Source organism: Hyaena hyaena, unplaced genomic scaffold, assembly GCF_003009895.1.
Source record: "Hyaena hyaena isolate Hyena2069 unplaced genomic scaffold, ASM300989v1 scaffold_144, whole genome shotgun sequence".
NCBI lineage: Eukaryota > Metazoa > Chordata > Mammalia > Carnivora > Hyaenidae > Hyaena > Hyaena hyaena.
Window position 1 is genome coordinate 771,135 of NW_024080776.1, and position 24,455 is coordinate 795,589.

Sequence of the window (24,455 nt, forward strand, 5' to 3'; positions counted from 1 at the left end):
TGGCATTTCATCTCAAAAGGCTTAGGAAAAATCCTAGAAAGATTTATATCAGACTCATAAGAAACGCTGAACAACTGAAAACTCAGAAGAAATCCTTGTAATTACCACAGGAATATTTCTAATCACACGCATTTCATGGGGTGTGTGTCTGTGTGTGTGTATCTTAAATATATAACTCCTGTTACAGCATCTTAGCACCTAAGGTAACTAGAAGCAAGTTCTATGGCAGAAAACTACTAACTGCCACCCAACATCTATTTTTACCTTCTTCCTTAGGAATACAACCTCAATTTCATTCTGGATGGCACTGCACCTTTTACTGGTCCTTCTCTCTTTAATGTGGACACAGTAGCTATAGCTCCAGAAGTCAACTTGGATAACAAGGTGATCTTTGAAAATGGAAGCCATACACTGAGGATGGAAGCAGGGAGAAAAATCTGGGGTCCCTGATTTTTTTGTGAAGCTGCCATCTGAGCCCTGAACTGCCTACCTTCCAGACTTCTTCTGTATTTAACCACTACAAAAAGATATCTGTCCGCAGATAAATTCAATTATTAACAAACATGAAATTTGGGACATGAAGTGGGGTGATAAAAATAATAGAACCTAAAATAAGATACTCTTAAAGCAAGAGTTGATGAGGCAAACAATAACTCCGATATTGCGGGTTTGGAAAGCTAGTTACCTTATTAAAGAATGAAAAGGATTTGGTCAAATTTGGTCATCTACAGAAGTTAGAAAGCAAACCATATGCCAAATGAAGCTAGAGCAAGGAGAGAAATATAGAAAAATTTTAGAATGTTGGCATGTGTTGGCTCCTTCCTGTCACTTAGAACAAAGTCCTAAGAGAGAATCTTCTATTAGAGTTGTGAGCAGAGATGGAGAAAATGCAGATTTGCTAAAGGAGGTAACTCCCTGTCTATGGCCTGCAATTTAAACTAAGAGTCCCATAATTTAAAACTTTGCATAGCTGAAAAAACACCAACTGTTTCTGGAGTAGCAAAGTGAAGTAATTGAACGGTAGCTACAAAACTGCAGCCTTGGCAGCAGAGAAGACTGGTGCCTTGCCACACAAAGCAATGATGTAAGGGTGTTGTCTTTCCACCCATGATTTCCACCATGTTTCAAATGGCCTCATCAGAACGAACATTTCTCCAGAAGCCAGAAGAGGTCAATGAACTTGGATGGGGAAAAAATACTCTTCATTTCCACTAACTTGTAACTGAAATTTAGCATTCTCTTGAACTATGAAGTTAAGACAACACATCATAGAAGCATTAACAGTACTTGCAACTTCTGCCACCAATAAAAATAATATAGGGGCGCCTGGGTGGCTCAGTCAGTTGAGCATCCGACTTTGGCTCAAGTCATGATCTCACAGTTCATGGGTTCGAGCCCCACGTCGGGCTCTGTGCTGACAGCTAGCTCGGAGCCTGGAGCCTGTTTCAGATTCTGTGTCTCCCTCTTTCTCTGACCCTCCCCTGCTCATGTTGTGTCTCTCTCAGATGTAAAACATTAAAAAATAAATAAATAACAAATATATTCTTATCACATGCAAATGTTGCAGAATCTCAACTATTAAACTCAACTACTTCAAAATTATGCTAGTGTTTAGACTTGTTAAATCTGTTAAATATGTATTAAAAGCACATATATTATGATGTTTTAAAGTAAATATTTTGCCAACCATATTTCAATATAATCAGTTTCCTTTGTAATCCTAAGTATTTTATTTTGTGAATTTTGAGACATTTTGAGAAGGAGCCACAGGTTTTACCAGACTGTTAAAGGGCTTCCATAGCACCAAAACAAGACTACAAATTCCTGGGGTAAACGGAGCACAAAAGGCACCGTCCTCACATTGAAAAATTCTTCCTGGGCAGGTACTTTGAATCAAACAGCAAAAAGTCTACAAACTAAGTATTTTAAGATAACTGTGTGGAAGGTAGGAGGAAAGAGACTAGACTCAAAAGACGCTTATGTTTCCAAAATAACAGCCAAGCCTATCAACAAGAAGTTATAAACACGTATACATTTCCCAAAAAGGGCATCTTCAATAATATCCATCTCAGATGTAGCCGTGGAAGATAATGGACAAGACAGGATCTTTCACAGGGCATAAGGGACAATGGAGGCACTACCAACGAGCAAAATCAAGGAATTAATATACTGTCAGGGAGTCACTGTCATTCTCACCTAGTAAAATTTTATAATGCATTAATGACTGTTGAGTGTTTCCCATTATCCTCTTTTCTGATTAAGTTTTTATTGCTGTTATCCTAACTCCTTCTCCACAACTATGTATTAGGTAGAATGTAGACAATTCATCTTTGATTTATAGATCTCTGAACCACAAGAAGCCACACCAGGATCTGATGAAAGAGACTGCAGCTAAAGAGCTTGGATCTTCAGTTAATTATAATACTTGGATGAAACTATGGGTTATCTCCCTTGGGAAAAGAGCAATTAAGTTCCAAGATACAGGAGGAAGAGTACGTATGAATGTTTGTGTACCCACAGGGGCAGATTTGTGGTAGAAACCTAAAAAAAAATAAAATAATCTAATATAAATTGACTTTACATTCTATAACCAAATGACATAAAATTAATTTAAGTTTATTTATTTTGCGAGAGAGCAAGCACAGGAGAGTCGGGGGGCAGGGCGGGGGAGGGGGAGGCAAAGAATCTCAAGCAGGCTCCATGCTGCCAGCACAGAGCCTGTGCGGGGCTCAAACTCACAAACCGTGAGATCATGACCTGGGCCAAAATTGAGTCAGATGCTTAACCAACTGAGTCACCCAGGCTCTCTGACATAAAATTAACTTTTAAGTTACAAACGAAATAATAATTTATTTCCAAGCAAAAGTAGCTGGTGTTACTTTAGTTTTCATATATCAGCAAAATCAAAGTTTCTTCTCTTAGTTCAATTTCAGAAAAATAACAAGTGTCCTGGATTAGACTCCAAACTCTTCCACTTTCAGCTATGTGACCTTACACAAGTAAATTAACCTCTTTATGCCTCAGTTTCCTCATTTTTAAGATGAGGCTAAAAATAGTACACAACCCAAAGGATTACTGTGAGGATTAAATGAGTTAACACATACAAGGCACAAAGAATAGTTTCAAAGAGGGGCATGTGGGTGGCTCAGTCAGATAAGCATTCGACTCTTGATTTTGGCTCAGGTCTTGATCTCACGGTTCATGACATGGAGCCTCACATTGGGCTCTGTGATAACTGTGTGGAGCCTGCTTGGGATTCTTTCTCTCCCTCTCTCAGCCCCTCTCCAGCTCTCATTCTCCCTCTTAAAATAAGTAAACTTAAAAAAGAATAGTTTCTAACATATAGTCAATAAGCACTCAGTTTTTATTATCAAATTCATATTCTTCAGAATTTTCTAAATTTTAATTATTTTTTAGATTCTATTTTTAAGTAATCTCTACACCCAACATGCGGCTCAAACTCAAGACCCCAAGATCAAGAGTCACAGTGACTAAGCTAGCCAGTTGCCCTAATTTTCTAAATTTTAAATGGTTATCATTCTTACTGAGTGGTTTTAGACTTACATGACCTAAATGACACAACAATCATTTAGCAACCTCAATGGAGATGAGCCCCTCATTCATTAACCTAAAGAAGGGACCCAGAGGGGCACCTGGGTGGCTCAGTCCGTTAAGTGTCCAACTTCGGCTCAGGTCATAATCTCACAGTTCATGGGTTCGAGCCCCGCATGAGGTTCTGTGCTGGCAGCTCAGAGCCTGGAGCCTGTTTCAGATTGTGTCCCTCGCTCTGCCCCTCCCCTGCTCATGCTCTGTTTCTGTCTCAAAAATAAATAAAAACTATTAAAAAAAAATTTTTTAAAGAAGGGGCCCAGAAAGGATTACATTTTAAAATTCTGTTTGTAGACTGTATATGAAAATTGAGAACATAATTTTCCCCATACAATAAAGTGATAAGATGATGATTCCTGAAGCAGCCCACAAAATCCTACTTATTCCATAAAGGAATTCTAGGTTGACAGTTCTTAGAGTATAAAAGCCCCAGCTGGATACCTTGTAGCAGAGAGACAAAGGAGTTACCCAGAAAAAAATAAGTAAGCTTTTCCATTTTCCTGGTGCAGGACCAGCTTGTTCCTGACAAAATTTCAATACGGTTTATATATGGCATACTTCTAACTACCTTCTATACCTTAGATCTCCCATCTCACATGCCCTAAGTCTAATATTGGCCCCCCAAGACTGGTGTTATAAACTCCAAAATTAATTACTTGTTCTCTTTTAGTAAAAACTCCCCACCTTTTCAAAACAGTGATCTCTGCTCCATTTAGGAGAAAAATTGACAGCATCAAAGTAATCTCCACTAAGGTATGAATAACTGAGGCTTTAAACTTTCTAAGTTTATGGCCTTTTTTAAAAGATAAAGTGAAAAGTCCTCAGTGGTTTGAAGTGCAAATACAGGTGGAGAAATCATAACTAATGAGAGGGAACCCAATACACAAACAGTGAACTATCCAAAACTCTTGACTTTCACTTCTCTTTTCCCCCTAAAATTCCAAGAATATTCACAACTAATGCAAAATTCTGGGAGACTTAGTAGTGAGACAACCACCATTTGTAAAACTTATGTGATTTCAGAGCTATTTATCATAAAATCAGAGATGAAAAAGAACCTCACTGGGTCATTTTTAAAGTCCTGGTATTACCCATCTTGGAGACCAACAATATTAAGATCTCCAAGGGAAGAAAAGTTCACAATTTACTCAACCTGTCCTAAGGTAAAAACTCACGGCATTTTGGGTTTTGGAGTTTGTTTTAAAGGGGCTCAGTTGATAGAACATGCAATTCCAACTGACCTTGGGTTTGTGAGTTCAAGCCCCATGTTGGGCATATTTATTACTTAAAAATAAATGAATAGGGGTGCCTTGATGGCTCAGTCGGTTGACTGTTCAACTTCTGCTAGGTCATGACCTCACGGTTCATGAGTTTGAGCTCCATGTCAGGCTCGGAGCCCACCGAGGATCATCTGTCCCCACCTCCCCGTCCCTTCCCCATTTGCATGCGTCAGGCACCCCAGAACTTTTAATTTTTTAAATATTTATTTTTATTTAATGTTAAAATTTTCTTTTAATTTTTTTAAATGTTTGTTTTTGGTAGACAGAAAGAAGGCAAGCAGGAGAGAAGAGAGAGAGGGAGAGACAGAATCTGAAGCAGGCTTCTGATTTCGGCTCAGGTCATGATCCCAGGCTCATGGGATCAATCCCTACATATGACTCTGTGCTGGGACTGGAACCTGCTTAAGAGTCTCAGTCTCTCAGTCTCTCAGTCTCTCTCTCTCTCTCCCCTCCTCCCCCCCGCCTCCCTTGCTCATGCACTCTAAAATTAAAAATATATATAAAAATAAAAAGAAATAAAAAATTAAAAGTTTTAACTGGTTAATCTATCTCTCCCTTGCTACACAGAAGAAAATTTCTTTAAATTCTCTCTTGGAAAATAAGAACTGGGGGGCGCCTGGGTGGCTCAGTCGGTTGAGCGTCCGACTTCAGCTCAGGTCATGATCTCACAGTTTGTGGGTTCGAGCCCCACATCGGGCTCTGTGCTGACAGCTCAGAGCCTGGAGACTGCTTCCTATTCTGTGTGTCCCTCTCTCTCTGCCCCTCCCCTGCTCATGATCTGTCTCTGTCTCTCAAAAATAAATAAATGTTTAAAAAAAAAAAAAGAAAATGAGAACTGGTCAGAGATCAATTCATGATGAGGCTTCACATATTTTACAGTATTAACACAACCTGTGTTCCTTTTTCTGTAAGTCTGAAGTCCAGAACTTCTCCAAAAGGACCTGAATCTGAAGCCCTATTTACTGCTCTTCTCTAAATTATCTCCAAATAGAATCTTAAATTCATAAAACTGTATTTTAAATTCATACAAGCCATACACATAGTTAGAACTCCACTCAGTGTACAAACTTAAAGGATCATGCAGTCAAAAGGTATCTTTATGCTCTCTGTGTAATTTTCATCTTAGGTATCTTCTGCTCTACAGTGCAGGAAGGAAAAATAAGTATTTTTGGACATTAACCATTCAACTACACTTTGTCATTAAGTAAATACTATATTTTGCATTTAAATCTCACTTACCTACTGGAATCTGAGTAGTTGGAAAGACTGATGAGCACTAATCCCTTTAACACAAGAATACCCAAAGCCATCTTTGCAGCTGTTATTTAAAAACCCAGACAGAATCTGCTATTAATACCCCTTATACTTAGTTTAAAGCACATATATAAAATGTACATAGAGTAAAAGTCCTCTGAGTAACACATATTCACTGGTTCATCCTGTCTTACTAAGTGCTTATTCATCCTGACCTCTCTACAACCATACTGCTTTAACCCACCACACAACATTATACAAGTAGTTCGGCACTAGTGCTGCCAGAGGGCTAACATCGCGGAAGCTAAGCCCATCTTATCATTTAGTGGTAAGTATATGCACAGAAAATGCTGAAGAAAGGGCTTGAATTTCTACATGTGAGGTATTAATATGATTCAGCTGGTCCTCAAACTGTGATCCCAACACCCTTTCAGGAAATCTGAAGGGTCAAAACAATTTTCATTATAAGATGTTACCTGCCTTTTTCATTCTCATCCTCGAATGAGCTCTTCAGATGCTATCTGATGAGTGATAGATACCACATCAGACTGAATGCAGAGGCGGAGATGAGAATCTAGCTATCTCTAATAAACCAGTTTTTAAAATCTGAAAAAATGTAACACCAATTGCCAAACTTCTTACCTTTTTTGTTTTGCAAAATAGTTAATGTTTCTTAAAGCATGTTATCTATGTTAACATATCATGGACTTACTGTTATATCTATGTAAATTACTAAATATTTTAATTTTTTCTTAGTTTTAACTCCAAATACAATAAATTTTGATAGATAAAACAAAGCTCTTTGGAAATTAAATAATTTTTGAGAGGCCAAAAAATTTAAGAACTGTTATAATAATTCATTAACTCAAAGACTAAAGATCACTGTTTCTAATATAGTACAATGTAATGAAAAAAGAGCTTCCAAGTCACTCAAAAAGCTTGAATTTTCACTCTTCCACTTATTAACTGCATCCTTGAACAAGTCAAACAAACCTATAAGCCTCAGAGATTTGCTCTGAGTAATAAATGACAAAATATATGTGGAACACCCTAAGATAGACTTAATGCCTGGCACACAGTAGACATTCAACAAATGACAACTATTAGGAATCTTAATTAAAAAAAAAAAAACAACTTTGCTTGTTTTTCTCCTTTGTCAATGAAGTCTTTGTAGTGTACAGCATACAACAAATATAGCTGAATTCAGTTCCACATTGTGGATTTTTTAAAATGTTCAGAACCATTTAAATTTCTCTGGCCACATGAGATGCACAGAACTTGAAAAGGCCAAAAATCAACCTCTAAATTTCCTGTAACTCTTCTTAAATAGGCAATCTGACATACAGCTGTTTAACAGTAGGAAATGTCTACAATATGTATAGATTCCTTGAGTCAGAGTTGTTCTCAGAGTATCACAAATGTGTTCTAATGTCTACTTTTAGGCTCCTGGTTATAATTTCAAGCATGGCTAGGTTAAAAGAAAAATCAGACTGAGTCTGTTACACAGCAGACTTCAGTTTTCGTAAGAAATGGACCAAAATTTTTAAAGAATGAGTAGAAGTGGAGGGATCTGGGGGGAAAGGACACCCAATTCTAAACTTTAAAACAATAATCACTGAAGAAAAAAATTACAGAACTATGCCAGTCAAAGGCACATTCATTAAGGTAATTCTGAAAAATCAGTGAGAATGAATTAAGCTAGAATCTAAAGGAATTTCATCATGAGTCAACTGACCAAACTATTAAAATCTAGATACAGACTTTCTGTTCTAAGAGCACATCAATCATTATCAGTGTACATAATATATCAATACTGATTATCATTCCATGGTGTGAGAGTGTCTGAAGAGGATTAACTTCCATAGAAATCCCAGTGCTGTTTAGGGTAAAATGTTTACTAGTAATCTATAAAAAGATACTGCAGCTCAAACTTATTGGACCCTGGGGGAATCTCTCTGCCTAGAGACTTACCTTGCTTCTTCTGCTACTGGCTCCTAAAGATTTTACATATTTGGTTTTTTTGTTTCCTGTCATCATCACTTCAAAGCTTCTCAGCTTTGCTGTCTTTAACACAGACTTTATCCCTTTTCTTTTCATTAAGCATGGCAACTTCTTCCATAAATCACATAATCTTTTCTTAATGGAATAAACTACTTCCATAAACTACCTCCATAAGCTCAAGAAAACCATAGCTCTTTACCATCTTCTAAAAATTTATTTGGAGGGGCGCCTGGATGGCTCAGTTGGTTAAGCACCTGACTTCGGCTCAGGTCATGATCTCATGGTCCGTGGGTTCGAACCCCACGTTGGGCTCTGTGCTGACAGCTAGCTCAGAGCCTGGAGCCTGCTATATCTCCCTTTCTCTCTGACCCTCCGCTGCTCACGCGGTCTCTCTCTCTCTCTCAGAAATAAATAAAAACATTAAATAAATAAAAATAAAAACTTATTTGGCAATTTATAAATATGAAAGTTTTTCTTCACCCCAACTTTTAACTCATCACTAAGCAAATACTGGGTTATCAGGTTCTTTTCTCAACAAAGTACTTAAAACTACCAGGTTTCAAGACTTACTATAAAACTGCAATAATTAAAAAAAAAACTACAGTAATCAAGACAAATGGTCTCAGTGAAAGGACAGACATATAAATCAACAGAACAGGGTCCAAAAATGTATGGTCAACTGATTTATTATTATTAGCATCACTGAAGTATAGCTGTTATACAATGCTATAATAGTTTCACGTGGGCAATATAGTGATTCGACAATGTTGTATGTTACTCAGTGCTCACTACCTAAGTATAATCACCAGTATTAACGACATTATTACAGTATTACAGACTATATTTCCTATGCTCTACTTTTCACCTCTACGATGTATTTATTTTATAACTGGAATTCTCACCTCTTAATCCCTTTCACTTATTTCACAGGTCAACTGATTTTTGATTAAGGTCCCAAGACAAGTTAGGAAAGGAAAAACCTCAAAAAATGATGCTGTAATAACTGGTTATCTTTATGAAAAAACATGGAATGGCCCTTATCTCATATCATAAACAAAACCCTATAAACTGAATTACAGAAATGTAAAAGCTAAAACTATAAAACTTCAAGAAGAAATCATGAGAGAAAATCTTTTTAACATTTGGTTAAGCAAATATTTCCCAGATATGACGTGAAAAAAAAAAATCACAATTCATAAAAGAAAACAACTGATCATTTGAACTTTATCAAAATTAAAAACTTCTGTTCTTCAAAAGACATCATTAGGAGAATGAAAAGACAAGCCACAGACTGAAACAAAATGCAAAGCGTGTAACTTAAGAAGGACTTGTATCTCTAGTCCTTTGTATTCTCAAAATTTAATAATAAAGAACACCCAATTTTTTTAATGGGCAAAAGATTTAAATATTTATGCCTCCCTTTTCTGTTGACAGTTTAGAGTTCATACTGGAAAAATTCAGCAGTGTTTTGCAGTTTATTGAAAGTAGTTCTGTATACAACAATGTTAAAAGCATTTCTTTAGAAATGGTTGAAATGCTTCTAAAATGTGATTATCAGCATATGCATGATTGTTGTAATGGTTGACATTCCTTTTAAAAGTTGTGAAATGTTACAACTTGTGCTTATGTAAACACAATCTTTTGTCTCAGTACAGAGGCATTGACTTCAACAAAGTCAGAAAGAAACAGAGAGAGAAAGAGGGAAAGAGAGGGAGAGAGAGAAAGAAAGAAAAGGGGGGAGGGAGGAAGGGAGGGAAAGAGAGAAAGAAAGAGGGAGGGAGAGAGAGGGAGAGAAAGACAAAGACAGAAAGAAAGAGAGAGAAAGGAAGAAAGGAAGAGGAAAAAAGAGGAAGGGAGGGAGACGGAGGAGGCCAGGCAAAAGATCTGAACAGATACTTCAACAAAGATATAAGTACTTCAACAAAGATATAAGATGGTAAAGAAGAAGCTCTTTAAAAGATGCTCAACATCATTAATCATTAAGGAATCGCAAATTAAAACTACACTAAAGGATCACTACATACCTGCTAGAATGGCTAAAATTAAAAGACTAACCATATCAAGTGTTGCCAGAGATAGGGAGCAACTGGAATTCTCACCCACTGCTAGTGAGAATGTAAAATCGTACATTACTTTCAAAAACAGTTTGACAGTTTCTTAAACATAAACCTACCATGTAATCCAGTCATTTCATTCCCAGGTATTTACCAACAATAAATCATATGTCCACACAAAGACACATGTATAACTGTTCACAGCATTTTTATTTGTAATAGTTAAAACTGGAAAACAACCCAAATATAGATCAAGTAAATGCTGCATATCTATCCAATGGGACAAAAAGGTATGAACTATTAATGCGTGCAGTGACATAGATGAATCTCAAGGTAATTATGCTAAATTAAAGAAGATGACAAATAAAAAAATACATACTATACAGTTCCACTTCTATACAACTCAAGAAAATGCAAATATACGTATAGGGACAGAAATGCAGATCAACTAGTATCTTGCAAAAAGTGACAAGAACCTCACAGGGACACCAAGAAACTTGGGAGTGATGGATATGTTATAGTAATAATTTTATGGGGGGCAGGGAGGACAAGCGTATCAAATCATACTATATCTCAATAACACTGTTTTAAATATATATACAGTAAAACCTTGGTTTGTGAGCATAATTCGTTCCAGAAACAGGCTTCTAATCCAAACTACTTGTACATCAAAGCAAGTTTCTCAAGAAATAATGGAAACTAAGATGATTCGTCTACAACCCAAAAATATTCACATAAAAAATGATTAAATACTGTAATAAAGAAAATACAAAATATAAAAAGTAAACAAATTAACCTGCACTTACCTTTGAAAACCTTCATGGTTGGTGTGAGAGAGACAAGAGAGAGGAGGATTACTGTGTAGGATGACTTTCACTAGCACTAACAGAAGCACTGCTACCTACTGGCTCAATGGAATCTTTTTCTTTTCATGCAACTTTTAACAAGGAACCTATCCAATGATACTTCTACTTCCTTTCGAGGATTTCATGAAAATGTGACACTGCATTGTCTCACACTGCTAAAGCCTTATTCAGGTGGTGCTTTTCTACAAAATTTTGCACCATTTCCCACATTTTACAAGTCTCCCTAATCTTATCTGAAGTGAGGGATTCCTCTGCCTTTTTCTCCTCCTCCTCTGCAGATGAGATCTCCTCCATAACCTCTTGCTGTTGCTCATGATACAGATCAATCAGTTCATCACTGGTCAGCTCCTGGCCATGTTCCTCCACCAGCACCCCCCCCCTCTTTTTTAATGTTTATTTTTGAGAGAGAGAAAGAACAAAAGCAGGGAAGGGAGCAGAGAGAAGAGAGGGAAAACAGATAATCCCAAGCAGGCTCTACACTACTAACACAGGGCTTGATGCAGGGCTTTACTCATGAACCATGAGATCATGCCCTGAACTGAAATCGAGTAAGACCCTTAACCAATGAGCCACCCAGGCACCCCTCTCCACCAGCTCTTGTACACTGTCCTCATTCACTTCCAGTCCCATAGTCTTCCCTAAAAACACAATTTCATCGACAACTGGCAGGTTCTGTTCATGAGAAAGCCCCTCTAAGTCATGTACAAGAATGCAATCAGGCCACAGTTTTCTCTATGAAGAACTGAGGGTTGTCTTGTTGATCCCAACCCAGGCTTTATTGATGAACTTGAGGCAGTTCACGATGTGGAAATGATTTTTCCAAACAGAGTATAAGGTTTGTTCCTTTGGCCACCTTGAAGCATCAGTGAAACAGTGCTTTGGTATAAAGCTTTTTAAAGTTCGAAATAACCTTCTGATCCATGGGCTAGAGGATTGAAGTGGTGCTGGGAGGAAGAAACTTGACCTTAATGATATCGAAATCTTCCAGTAAGTCGTCCTCAAAGCCTGGAGGATGAGCAGGAGCATTATCCATAACCAGCAAGGTTTCGAGTGGCACCTGGAAGTGACACCTTTTCTAAAAGGTGTTTCTTCATTGCCAGGACCAAAGGCCTCATTGATACACTCAATAAACAAGATAGCAGTGACCCAAGCCTTACTGTTGACCTCAACATAACAATTAACTAGCTCTTCTGCACCTTGCAATTCTTGAAGGTTTGTGAATTCTCAGAATGATAAATGAGCAGGGGCTTGACTTTGAAATCACCACTTGCATTAGCACAAAACAAGAGAGTAAGACAGTCTTTCATGGGCTTCTGATGGGGTACTCTCTTCTTCTGTAAAGTAGGTCCTCTTTGGCATCTTTTCCAAAAAAGCCCTGTCTCCTCACAGTTAAAAACTTGCTCTAGCAGGTAACACCTGGAAACTGTGAGCTTCTGGAACTCAGTAGCAAATGCCTCAGCTGCCTTAGCGTCCAAACTCGCAGCCTCTCTGTGTTGTGAGGCACAACAGAGACTGCTTCTGTGCCTCACAACACTACAGATGCCATTATCAAACCATCCCTTACTTGCCTCAAAGCCTTCTTCGTTTTCTGTTGACATACCTGGCAGTGTACTTACAAGGTTGGTATACAAGGCCTTTGCCTTACTGCAGATAAAGTTCTCTCTCACAGTATCACCTGCTACTTGCTTCTCATTTATCCAAACCAGAAGCAATTTCTCTACATCTTCCAGAACATGTGGCCATTGTTTTGACATTCTCAAGTCTTTTTGTTGCATCTAGCCCCCTTATTTCTTCTTTAATATTGTGCAAATGGTCAACGTAGACCTATAAAATCCTGCAATTTCAGCCACTCACATAGCTCATTCATACTTCTCAACTTTTTTCTGAACTTCCACCATATTCATCTCTTTCTTACCACCTTCCTTTTCAACCTTTTTCTGCTGAGAGCCATTGTACACACTCGCACACTGACTATAGTACGGTATTAATAAACTCTTGTCATACACTGAATTTAACGTAACTGGCAATAAGGCAGCAGAGGAAAGGGTCTATATCTGCAGGCAGCCTGACCTAGAATGACGCAAAGCAATCCTAAGCTTACTCTTTTATGGAAAAGCAAAGGACTGTCCATAGGTGCATTAAAGTGACCAAAAATACACTAATGTCAGAAGTGGGCACCTTCCAACATTCTGAAAAATCAGATTTCTGCCAAATACCTTGGCCTGAGACCAGCATCCAAGCATGTGAGACAATCACCCACAATCCTGCAGCAAGAGAGAGACAGAGAGACAGAGAGAGAGAAGAACCACTGGCTCATTTGTGATCATGTGATGTTCAACATCACATACTACTCCTACTGAAAGACACTGCTCCTTTATCAAGTTAAATTTATTAGAGGGGCGCCTGGGTGGCTCAGTCGATTAAGCGTCCAACTTTGACTCAGGTCATGATCTCACGGTTCATGGGTTCGAGCTCTGCGTCGGGCTCTGTGCTGACAGTCAGCTTAAAGCTTGGAGACTGTTTCGGATTCTGTGTCTCCCTCTCTCTCTGACCGTCCCCTGCTCATGCTGTCTCTGTCTCTCTCTCTCTCTCTCTCTCTCTCTCAGAATTAAAAAAAAAAAACAACAAAAAAAAGTGAAAGCATTAAAAAAAATTTATTAGAAACACATGCTCATCTTACAGAACACTAACAGAACAAGTTGCTCACAATTCAAGGTTTTACTGTGTGTGTGTGTGTGTGTGTGTGTGTGTGTGTGTGTACACACAGTGGTTTTGAGTAAATCACATTAAAAAAAATAAATTGGAAGCAGAAAATTTAAAAACCTTTTTGCTCTAATAAAAAAATTTGTGCCCAGAATATTTTAGAACTCTTACAATGCAATGAGACAACAAACTATCCAGTTTTAAAATGTGCATAAAGTATGAATAAAGACATACAAGTAGTCAGTGAGCATATTACATCATTGGTCAATGGGGAAAGACAAATTAAAATCACAAATGAGATACCACTCTATACCCATTAAAATGTCTACAATCAATTTGAAAACCAATAATATCTTCCTTTATGAATTTAAGCCCCATAGGTTTTGTCTTGGTATCAATAGCAAAAATAACTATATCTGTACTTAGGGTAAAGAACGAATGATTATCCCCACTTTATATGGCTTCCAAACCAGTAATCCTCTGATTACAGTATGTGGGCTTCTCAGGTTTTTATTTTTTGAATTATCTATAGGCCTACCCGTAATAAAGTAAGCACTGTATTTTTCTGAGGCTCTACTTACTCAGTCTCATCTTTCCATAACTTCCATGGAAGTTTTTTTTATACCTTCTTATATAGCTAATATATTACTTTCCAAGTTGGGTGGACAGTTGGGAGTGGAAAGAGTGTTAACTGCGAGGAAATGGGTTCCTATGCTTAAAATTTCCATTCAGCACCAAAACCTTCAACAGGAACCTATCATCAGCACCTATCGATACCTCAGGCTCTCAAGTAAGAATCAGTATGGGGCAAAATCATCTTTCTACTGTCCTTTTCTTCTGTTGTTTCTATGAGAATTTTGAATGCTATAAACACAAAATGAGTATGGATTCAGTATGTATCTGTCAAACAGAATTGGGTAAGAGTCCAATTCCAAATTCACAATTCTAAAGATACTCTATTCCAAAAGGAAGGTGGAAATCAAGTCTCCTGTTCACTACCCACATGACTATTAGGAAAGGGTTTGAATCCTAAAAACATCCTCTCTTGAATTCCTAATTCTTCTCACCCAACACTGGATACATGCTGCTTTATATCAGACGCTTCCTGTAGTATTTTTCCTAGCTCACCATGCCCTCTGTCAGAGTTGTCTCCAACACCAGGACCCTGAAAATCTTCTCTACACCGTATCTGTATGAGTACTACAACAACAAATTAAAGGATGAGAACCAGGATAAATACTTGACCTAAGTTGTTCACCTGAATTCTCTTCCTTAGGAATTCAGAATTAGGACTGAAGTGGTTTGGGCTGGTCTCCTGAATGAAGTTATGAACTTGAGAGGTATGGGATGACCAAATGCCAGAAAGAAAGAAAGCTGATTTGCAGAAATGAAGAAATAAATTACAATCAGAGAAAAGCAAAAGAAAAGAGAGTATACTGCCTAGTTTCCTAAGAACCTAAATTCTACTCTCTCAAGAGATCCAGCTATCCCTGGGTTCTGTGAAATACCCCAGTATTCTCCACAAATAAATTCCTTTTCTTTTTTGATATATCCAGTGCTGGTTTCCTTTACTTGCAGCCAAGCAAAGCTTGACTAAAATAAGCTTACTAAATCAAATCATATTTCTTTTTTATTTTTCAGTATTATTTTATACCATATACACTTTTGACAGGCACAGATTTTATATTTACCTCCTCTTTTACTTTGCCAGTATACCTCCTGATGCTTCTTATTCCCTATTACCTCTGATATTATTTCTCCCATGTATATGAATTCATGACAACTCAAATTTCTCCACCATCTCTCCTTGGAAAAAAAGCTGCTGCTTTTCATAACAAGATGTTTTTTTCAATTTTAGACAACAGATTTCAAAATTAAATCACCAGTTTTCTATCACCTTTTTCCAGTTTCCTGCATTCATATTTCCCTTTTACAATTATTTTTTAGAATATCCTCAATTAAGTGGAATATTTTTTTACATCCCTCATTTTAAGAAAAAGCCTCAAATGATGATAAATATTGAGAGTCAAGAGGCAGAACTTCATGATTAAGAGCATGGGTACTGAAGCAAGATGTACAATGAATCCCAGCTCTGTCCATTTATTCACTGCATGTCCTTCAGTTAAGCTCAACTTTTGTATCTCCATTTCCTCATTTGTGAAATGAAGATAATGGTATCAATCTTACAGAGCTGCTGGGGGGTGGATTTAATTAATATACTTTAAAATGCTTAAATAAGGCCTGGTCTAGTAGTAAGAACACCATAAATGCTAGCTACTAAAGTCAATATTCAGTCACAAAAGTAACTTTTAATAATATATCCTTAAATCAATGACTAATCAATGGTACTTTTCAATACCTAATGCTGAGAAATGGAAGCCCTAGGATATTCAGTCATCTTAAATCAAAGATTAAATTACATTTAATATGCTCTAGGCCAGCACCTTCCAACAGAATTTCCTATAACAATGGAAATGTCTGTGGGCTATCCAGTAGAATAGTTACTAGTCATGTGTACTTATTGAGCACTTAAAACATGGCTAGTGTGTCTAAAGAACTGATTTTTCTTGTTTTAATTTTTAATTAATTTAAATAGCCATATGAAGCTAGTGGCTACTATATCAGACAGTAAAGCTTTAGTATATGTGCTGCCGAAGCGAACACCAGACAGTAAAGCTTTAAAAAATGAGCCAGAAGGGCATCTGGGTGGCTCTGTTGGTTAAGCATCCAACTTTGGCCTAGGTCATGATCTCACTGTTCCTGAGTTCGAGCCCCGTATCAGGCTCTGTGCTGACAGCTCAGAGCCTGGAGCCTGTTTCAGATTCTGTGTCTCCCTCTCTCTCTCTGCCCCTCGCCTGCTCATGCTCGGTCTCTCTCTCAAAAATAAATTAACATTGAAAAAAAATTTTTTTAAAGCCAGAAAAGTTCAAAACACAGTTTAGAAAAGTTTCTTTAATTTTCAAAATTAAAAGCAAAACTCATTACTCTTCATTTAATTAGAATATGCCACATCTAACACGCAAACTAACAGATTCTATCAATCTCCTCAAAAAGCTTGATAAAGATGGTAACAATGAGGGGCGCCCAGGTGGCTCAGTTGGTTAAGTGCCCAACTCTTGATTTCAGCTCAGGACATGAGCCCAGGATCATAAGGCTGAGCCCCAGGTCAGGCTCTGCACTGAGCATGGAATCTGCTTAAGATTCTCTCCCTCTTGGGGTGCCCTCACTCAGTTAGGTGTCTGACTCTCAGCTTTATCTGGGGTCATGATCTCATGGTTTCATGAGTTCGAGCCCAGCATCGAACAGCCGTGTGCTGACGGCACAGAGCCCACTTGGGATTCTCCTCTCTCTCTCTCTCTCTTTCTGCCCCTCTCCTACTCACACTGACTCTGTCTCTCTCAGAATAAATAAACTTTAAAAAAAATTCTCTCCCTTTGCCCCCTCCCCGACTCATTCTAATTTAAAAAAAAAGAATTAAAAAAAAAAAATTTAAAGATGGTAACAATGATAACTATGGCATGACCTAGCAAAAGCTATTTTTGCCACTGTGTGGGAGAGACCTAACAGCATAAAATTATAGATATAACAAACATATGATATTCAATGTCAGCAAACATCCTTAGCCTGAAGGCCAGTTGCAAACCTGATCGCTACTGGTAGATACTCTAGAATCTAAGAATTCAGAGTGAAAGGGAAATAGAAGGGAGAAAAGAGAGCCCCCCATGTTCTTGAGCTGACAGCAAAGGATACAAATCTGTCCTCTTTTATTCTAAAAATGAAGACTCCTTTTGCTTCCTACTATTGAAGAGAAAAGAGGGAAAAACATGCCACATGACTTATGTATACATTTAACCCCACGAATCTCAAAAGACCAGTGAAGTAATAAGCATTAATAACCCTATTACAGCAAAATTGGGAAAAGTGAAACAACTTCCTAAGATCATATGAGTAACATATGGCAGAGATTTAAGCCTGTAGCTACTTCATGCTAATACTACGTATCAGAGCTGCCTTATCAATACCAAGCCTATTACTAGAAACAAGGCAGCAAGAGGCCTTAAAATAAATCTACCATTCTCTGGCCATTCTAAATAGCAGGATCATCAATATCAAGAGAAGGGGAAGGAGGAAATGAGGAAACTGATGGATGGGAAATACATCTGGGACGCTATCACATGAGCTCTTCTGGTGCTAAAATATCCCTATGTGTTTCCTAGTATATCCTAAACAGACAGCCTGGATCAATAATCCTCTTTAAGGGGGAGGCATAACAAAAAGGAAAATGGAAGTGCAAAAAAGGGGTAAAAACAGAAAGAAAAAAAAAACCCACAACAAGAGATCTCAGGTAGAAGTTAGGAAGTGTCGCCAGAAACTATCTTATAGATAGATCCTAAAAAAACATCTTTTTATATCCTATTTCTGAGTAGTTTGCTGGAACAAGTTATTAAGTTACTGCCTCTCAGCTCCAACCAAACCCCTAGCCCTTCTTCCCATCTGCCTTAATGACGCTGGAACTGGGACTCTGTAAACCACATGTGCTTTGCCAGGTGATTTCCCATAAGGTTCTGCCAAGAGGGAGCATTTAAAGATGGACCACAACCCTGGGGATGGAAAAAGATACTGGTGCCTTCCACTTTATTCTTTAAGCTTCATGAACCCATTACCCCACCAAAGACTTCTTCACTCCTACAACAAGAAACCCTCCCCACAGTAGTAAGTGAATCCAGTTTATAGTTTTCCCAACACTTGTGGAACTATCTTCATCAAACCCCACTGAAAGACAACCAGCACCAATCAATACCCATTCCTCAGGGGTCTGTCTCAAACCCAAGGGACCCCTCTTTTGAACTCAGACACCAGCACAAGCCACACAGTGCCTTCTCCTCAGAGGAACGAGTTTTGGTTCTACAGGACCCTTCCTCTAAGTCTCTAGGCCTCCCCTTCGTCTCTAAGCCCTTGGGGCTGGGTAGATGCTTCTGGAAATATCTCTGTCCATGATCCTTAGAATTTTATTCTTATCCTTTCTGTTACCTAGTTAACATTCTGTTAAAGTATCTCTGTTGAAATAAGTGGTGTGGTTTTTGCCTCCTGACAACACCCTGATTTAAAAAAAAAAAGTCTCTGTTATATGGAAACCAACTTGACAATAAACTACTTAAAAAAAAAAAGTCTCATTATACATATTACAATGTTGTTACAGTAACTTGTAAATATTCAATGCTACCTATAGTAACAAGCAAAGAAAAAGCATCAATTAAAACCAACTTGGTTAAAATTAAAGAGTACACCTTGCTATTGTGGGGAAATAGGTTCTACTTACATAAAAGGATTAGGAAAAACAAAAACAAAAACAAAAACAAAAACAAAACCTTAGGGCTGAAAGCTGCCACCACAGGGTGAAAACACCCAAGGTTAGCTAGTGAGATACTGTAATGGGATCATGAGTAAAATTACTTTCCATCTGACGCAAATATACTATTGTACTTTGATCACAAACTCCACTCACCCCCCCAGATCCCTTGCTTCTTACACATACAAGTTAATGATTATTATCTGATTGTTTTCTCACATTCATGTGTGTAAGATTTGTTTTCTTCACGTCCACCATAGTAATATCTCGTGAGGTCAATAAATACAGAGCTGAAACTTCTATTCAGGGCTCTTGCCTCCTCCCAGACATTAGCCTCTCTTGTATTCAATTCTGCGTCTGCTCTCTTGCTGGACAAGAGAAAACTCCACACTCCTACAAAATTTTTTGCAATCATTCTTTTAAAGAAAACATGGGGTGCCTTTTTCTACTTCACATGTGATACTTATCAGTATAGTATTACATGATATGAAGACATTAAAAATGGTCATTTCTATCTGTCTTCCCAAATTTTCTACAATAAAATGCGTTATTTTTTAATACATATAGCAAATGCAATTTTAAAAGTAATCCTAACATATTCAGATTAAATACTGAGTATGTACCAAACAATACTTGTTTATTAGCCTAAATACTTAAGGAAGTGGGGCATAATCCATTTACTAACTACCCTTCCCTACCCAACAAATTTTTAATGTCACATACTTTCATTTCACCCCCTACCTTCATTTACACTAAAAGGCCCACTCTCACTCTTACCTATGCCTACAAATCCCTACCTACCTACCCATTTTCTCATTCTCAGCCACATATCCAGCTCTTCTCCACAAACTCATATACTTCCTGTTTTGAGGCTAGCCATTTTCTAGATATACAGATAGTAAAGCTCAAGATACATATAAAGGTAGTACATACAAGAGAGTTATGTTTGTCAGTGAGTTTGAGTTAAGAGTTCTGACTCTATTCCTATTTGGACACTGTCATTGGGGAGGTCATTTCTGGTTTGGGGAAGACTATGGAAAAGCAGACTAAAATTTTTGTGGTTTTAGCTAATTCTGTCTCTATTCCACCACCACCATCAAAAAATAGCCATACTCTAGGAAACCAACTTGACAATAAACTATTTGTAAAAAAAATTAAAAAATAGTCATACTTTTCTTCCTTATATCAAATTCAAGGCTGGCTTCCAGTTACAAAAAAAAAAAAAAAAAAAAAAATCAATGACAAATGATGGTTTTCTACCCATACATTAAAGACTAGGAACTCTCTGCTTCATAAATGGGACCATGCAGAATATTACAGAAATGAAAGCTGTATATAAGTCTACTAAATAACCCAACTCAGACACCAGAATACTAATGCTAAATTTATATCTCTATGCATGAAAAAGATTCTAGATTATGCACAAGAATTGTTACACAGTGTTACAAATTATCAAATTATCAGTAACTCAAGGTTATCTCTTTTCTTTCATCATGCCTTCCAATTCTGTAATTCTACCAAGCACAAAAGTTAGATATACCTTATTCCTAACCCAATGTCACATGCAACCTTAAACCTTAACGTAAAAATTCAAATAAAGGGGCTTATATAATCTCAATCCATGACTTTAGTATAGGATTACCTCACCATATTCCACAACTAAAATTACTTTAAGAAAGTCTAACCAACAGAAGACCAAAGTCTGAAAAACATCCCAATATGACCATACCCAAAGCTTTAAATATTCAAAAAAAGGGTAAAAGGATTCCACCCATCATACTGGGCAGTAATAACATTAAGTCAATTAGTTCCAAAGGAGCTTTGGGAATTAAAGAAATGATGATAGTCTTTTTTAAAAGGTTTTATTCGGAGCTATACAGGTATGCCTTGTTTGGAGGTATGGGCAGAGGACACACAGACTCTAACAAAGTAGAAAAACTATCTCTCCATCTATTTCCTCAAGCTGGAGATGCATTCTCAGGGAAAGAAGTGCCATAATGGCAAAGAGTAAGGCTTTCCTAACTGAGGATAAAGGACAGCCATCCTAGGCCTGCTGAAAATTCAAGTACAAAAAATGCAACTTCATTTTCTTCTGTGGCATTCCAGACAATTGGAACTGCTTTCAATCCTAAGGATTCCATGACTTCACATTCATGGCTCTAACAATTCTCTATCCCTCCTCTATCTCCCTCTGCCCTCCAAAACTGAGCAATCCCAGCTCTCTTCATCACTTACTCTGTTCTGGCCACACTGACTTCCTCATTGTCCCTCCAACACACAAGGCAATTCTCCTGCTCTACCAGTTCCTGGATTCCCTCTGCCTGGACTGCTTATATTTCACACCCAAAGTAGAAGAGTCCATCACTGTTTCAGGTCATCAATTGTCACCATTTCAGTAAAGGTTTCCTTGGCTACCCTATCTAAAAATAACACATACCCCTATATTTCCCATTCCCTTTCTTATCACTAACATACTTTTTATGCTCACTTCAGCACCATATATACCAAAAAATACTTCTTGTTTATCAATCGTCCCTTCACCAGAACGTAGCTCCAGATTATAGGATTTTGCTCTGTTACATTCACTGCTACAGCCCTAGAATTAAGAATAGTACTTGACACCATATTAGGTGCTCATATGCTGAATAAATGATGCACTAGCTGAAGCAGTTACATGTAGTTCATGATGCTGCCATCAACACTTCATATGCTAGTCTGAAAGATTTTAATTACCAGATTAGACTTAGGTTATTTTTTCAGACTGTTCTTTAGGAACCGCAACAACCCCTCAGGGACAACTGTGAGGGTAGAACATGAAAGCCCAAGCAAGCAGAAAAAAAGTCCTGTATGTATCTGTTTTATTCACTGGATTTCACATAAGATTTAATTTGTAGAAAGGACCTAGCAACTTCAAAAAAAAAAAAAAAAAACAAAACAAAACTAAAACTACTAAGTTGTATGTAACTTAGCTCCTACTTTTTACACTTATTGTAAATGATGATCATCTAGGTTTCATGTTTAGATTATCATTTACAAAGAGATAAAAACTAGCAGAGTCTTATTTAGTCTGCTACACAAAGGCAATCAAAATTCACTGGGTATTTTCTAATTAAAACAAGTAGAAAGCAGAATCATTTTTTTAAAAGAATGACAAAGTATAAAAATTTTGTTACTCCATATACAAGAACATATGTAAATTCATTATAAGGAAATTTAGATCTGTATCACATTATCACAAATATCTGTAAGGAAAATCTCCCAACCCATCACACAGCACTGTCTGACAAAACCAACAGTATTTTATTATAAACCTCACCTTGAAATTCATTCTAATATGATCTGACCAGCATAACTTTTAAAATGTTACATATTCCGAAAAGGAAAAAGAAGAGTACTGACCTTAATGAAGTTACAGATGGACAAGCCTGTCCATACAAACCCATCTGGCCACAAAGAGAATCTGAAAAGTAAAGAAGAGTTAGTTATTAGAAGCTCCGAAGTAAATTAAACTATAAATAAGACTCATTTCTAATTAAAACACTCTGAAAACAAATAGGAGGCTAAAAGATTCACCACTATCTGAAGAAATACCCATATGAATCAAAAATGGTAAGAGGAATTATACTGAAGAAGACAAACATACCAGAGCATAAGAGAAATAGGTACACTAGAACTGTAACATCCAAAGGAGCTGAAAACTCAAAATTTAACAAATTGTTATGCTTATGATATACAGAGACTGTGTCCAAACTATTTAGTAGATTCCCATGGATTGCAGAGAGGTGCCCAAAGGAGACCAAAGAGCTGAGTATGCAGGTTCCCATCCTCACATAATTGTTCCCACTCTATCTATTCGTCAATCAAAGCAGTGCTATCTTTACTGTTTTTATATACTGGACTTCACTAAGACTTCATCTGAAGAACAGTTCCAGTTCCATTGCTTAAAAAAAAAAAGTTAGGGGCGCCTGGGTGGCTTAGTCGGTTAAGCGTCCGACTTTCGCTTAGGTCATGATCTCACGGTTGTGGGTTCGAGCCCCGCGTCGGGCCCTGTGCTGACTGCCAGCTCAGAGCCTGGAGCCTGTTTCAGTCTGTGACTCCCTCTCTCTCTGACCCTCCCCTGCTCACGCTGTCTCTCTCTCTCTCCTAGAAATAAAACATTAAAAAAAAAATTAAAAAAAAAAAGTTAATGATAGCATTTGAACAGAGGAGTTTTGAATAGAAATTCTAGGTTCAAATTCTACTGTGCTGTGAGACTTTGAAGAATTTATGTAACCTCACTGAACCTCAGATTCTTCACCTATAACATGGGGATAAATACCACCTATATAATTTTATTTATTCATCAGGGACAAATTACAGGTTTGTTGTTAGAATTAAATAAATTAATGAACAAATGTAAAATTATCTATTATCACTACTACCTGGCACAAGGATGAGCCACAAGTGTCCACAGGTAATATGAATGAGAGAAGCTGGAATGAATATAAGCATACACATTTGCATACCTACACAAACGGTGGAGACTGTGTACAACTATAAAGAAAACATGTTCACGCTGCAGGGGATGGATCAGCTACTATTCCCAGTTCCAGCCAATTACTGCTAAGCAGGACTGTAAACCCAATATTCTAAGAACTAACATTTTTTTATTTTTTTAAATTATATATATACACACACACACACATACATACACACACACACACACACACACACACACATATACACGTATTTTTTTTTAATGTTTATTTCTGAGGGACAGAGACAGAGACAGAAAGACAGAGTGTGAGCAGGGAAGGAACAGAGAGAGAGAGAGAGACAGAGAGAGACAGAGAATCCCAGGCAGGTTCCACACTGTTAGCACGGAGCCCGATGCGGGGCTCAAACTCACGAACCCAAGATCATGATCTGAGCGAAAGTCAGACACCTAACAGACTGAGCCATTCAGGCGTCCTCAAGATTTTATATTTTTTTAATCTGTACATTCAACATGGGGCTTGAACTCACAACCTCAAGACCAAGAGTTGTTGCATGCTCTTCCAAATGAGCCAGCGAGGTGCCCCTTTAAGAAGTAATTTTTCAAAAGAAGCAAGGTATCCAAAATTTTATTTATAATTTCCTGATTTTTTTAATACTATGCAGACCAAACAAAACATCAGCTTTTGTCCCAAGTTTATAACCTTTAATCTAGAGGCTGACTGAACTCCCTGAATCTAATTGTTGTTACTGCACACACCGGACAGAAACAAGGCACTTCTTTTTCTGCCAGAATGACAGACTAGACAGCTTAATTAACACAACTTTGAAAATTTTAACAATGGATAAAATCTTTTTAAAATCT

General features: G+C 37.5%; 1 protein-coding gene across 3 annotated transcripts in view; it reads right to left on the bottom strand.

Annotated features, from left to right (window-relative positions):
- FOXJ3 (forkhead box J3) overlaps positions 1 to 24,455 on the bottom strand; it is a 141,631-nt gene that overhangs the window by 96,509 nt on the left and 20,667 nt on the right. For all 3 annotated transcript variants that reach the window (XM_039238653.1, XM_039238651.1, XM_039238652.1), the window contains exon 2: positions 22,517 to 22,577. In XM_039238653.1, coding sequence (XP_039094584.1) covers positions 22,517 to 22,560 — 44 coding nt within the window. In that variant the 5' untranslated portion in view covers positions 22,561 to 22,577. The remainder of the gene's footprint in view (positions 1 to 22,516; positions 22,578 to 24,455) is intronic.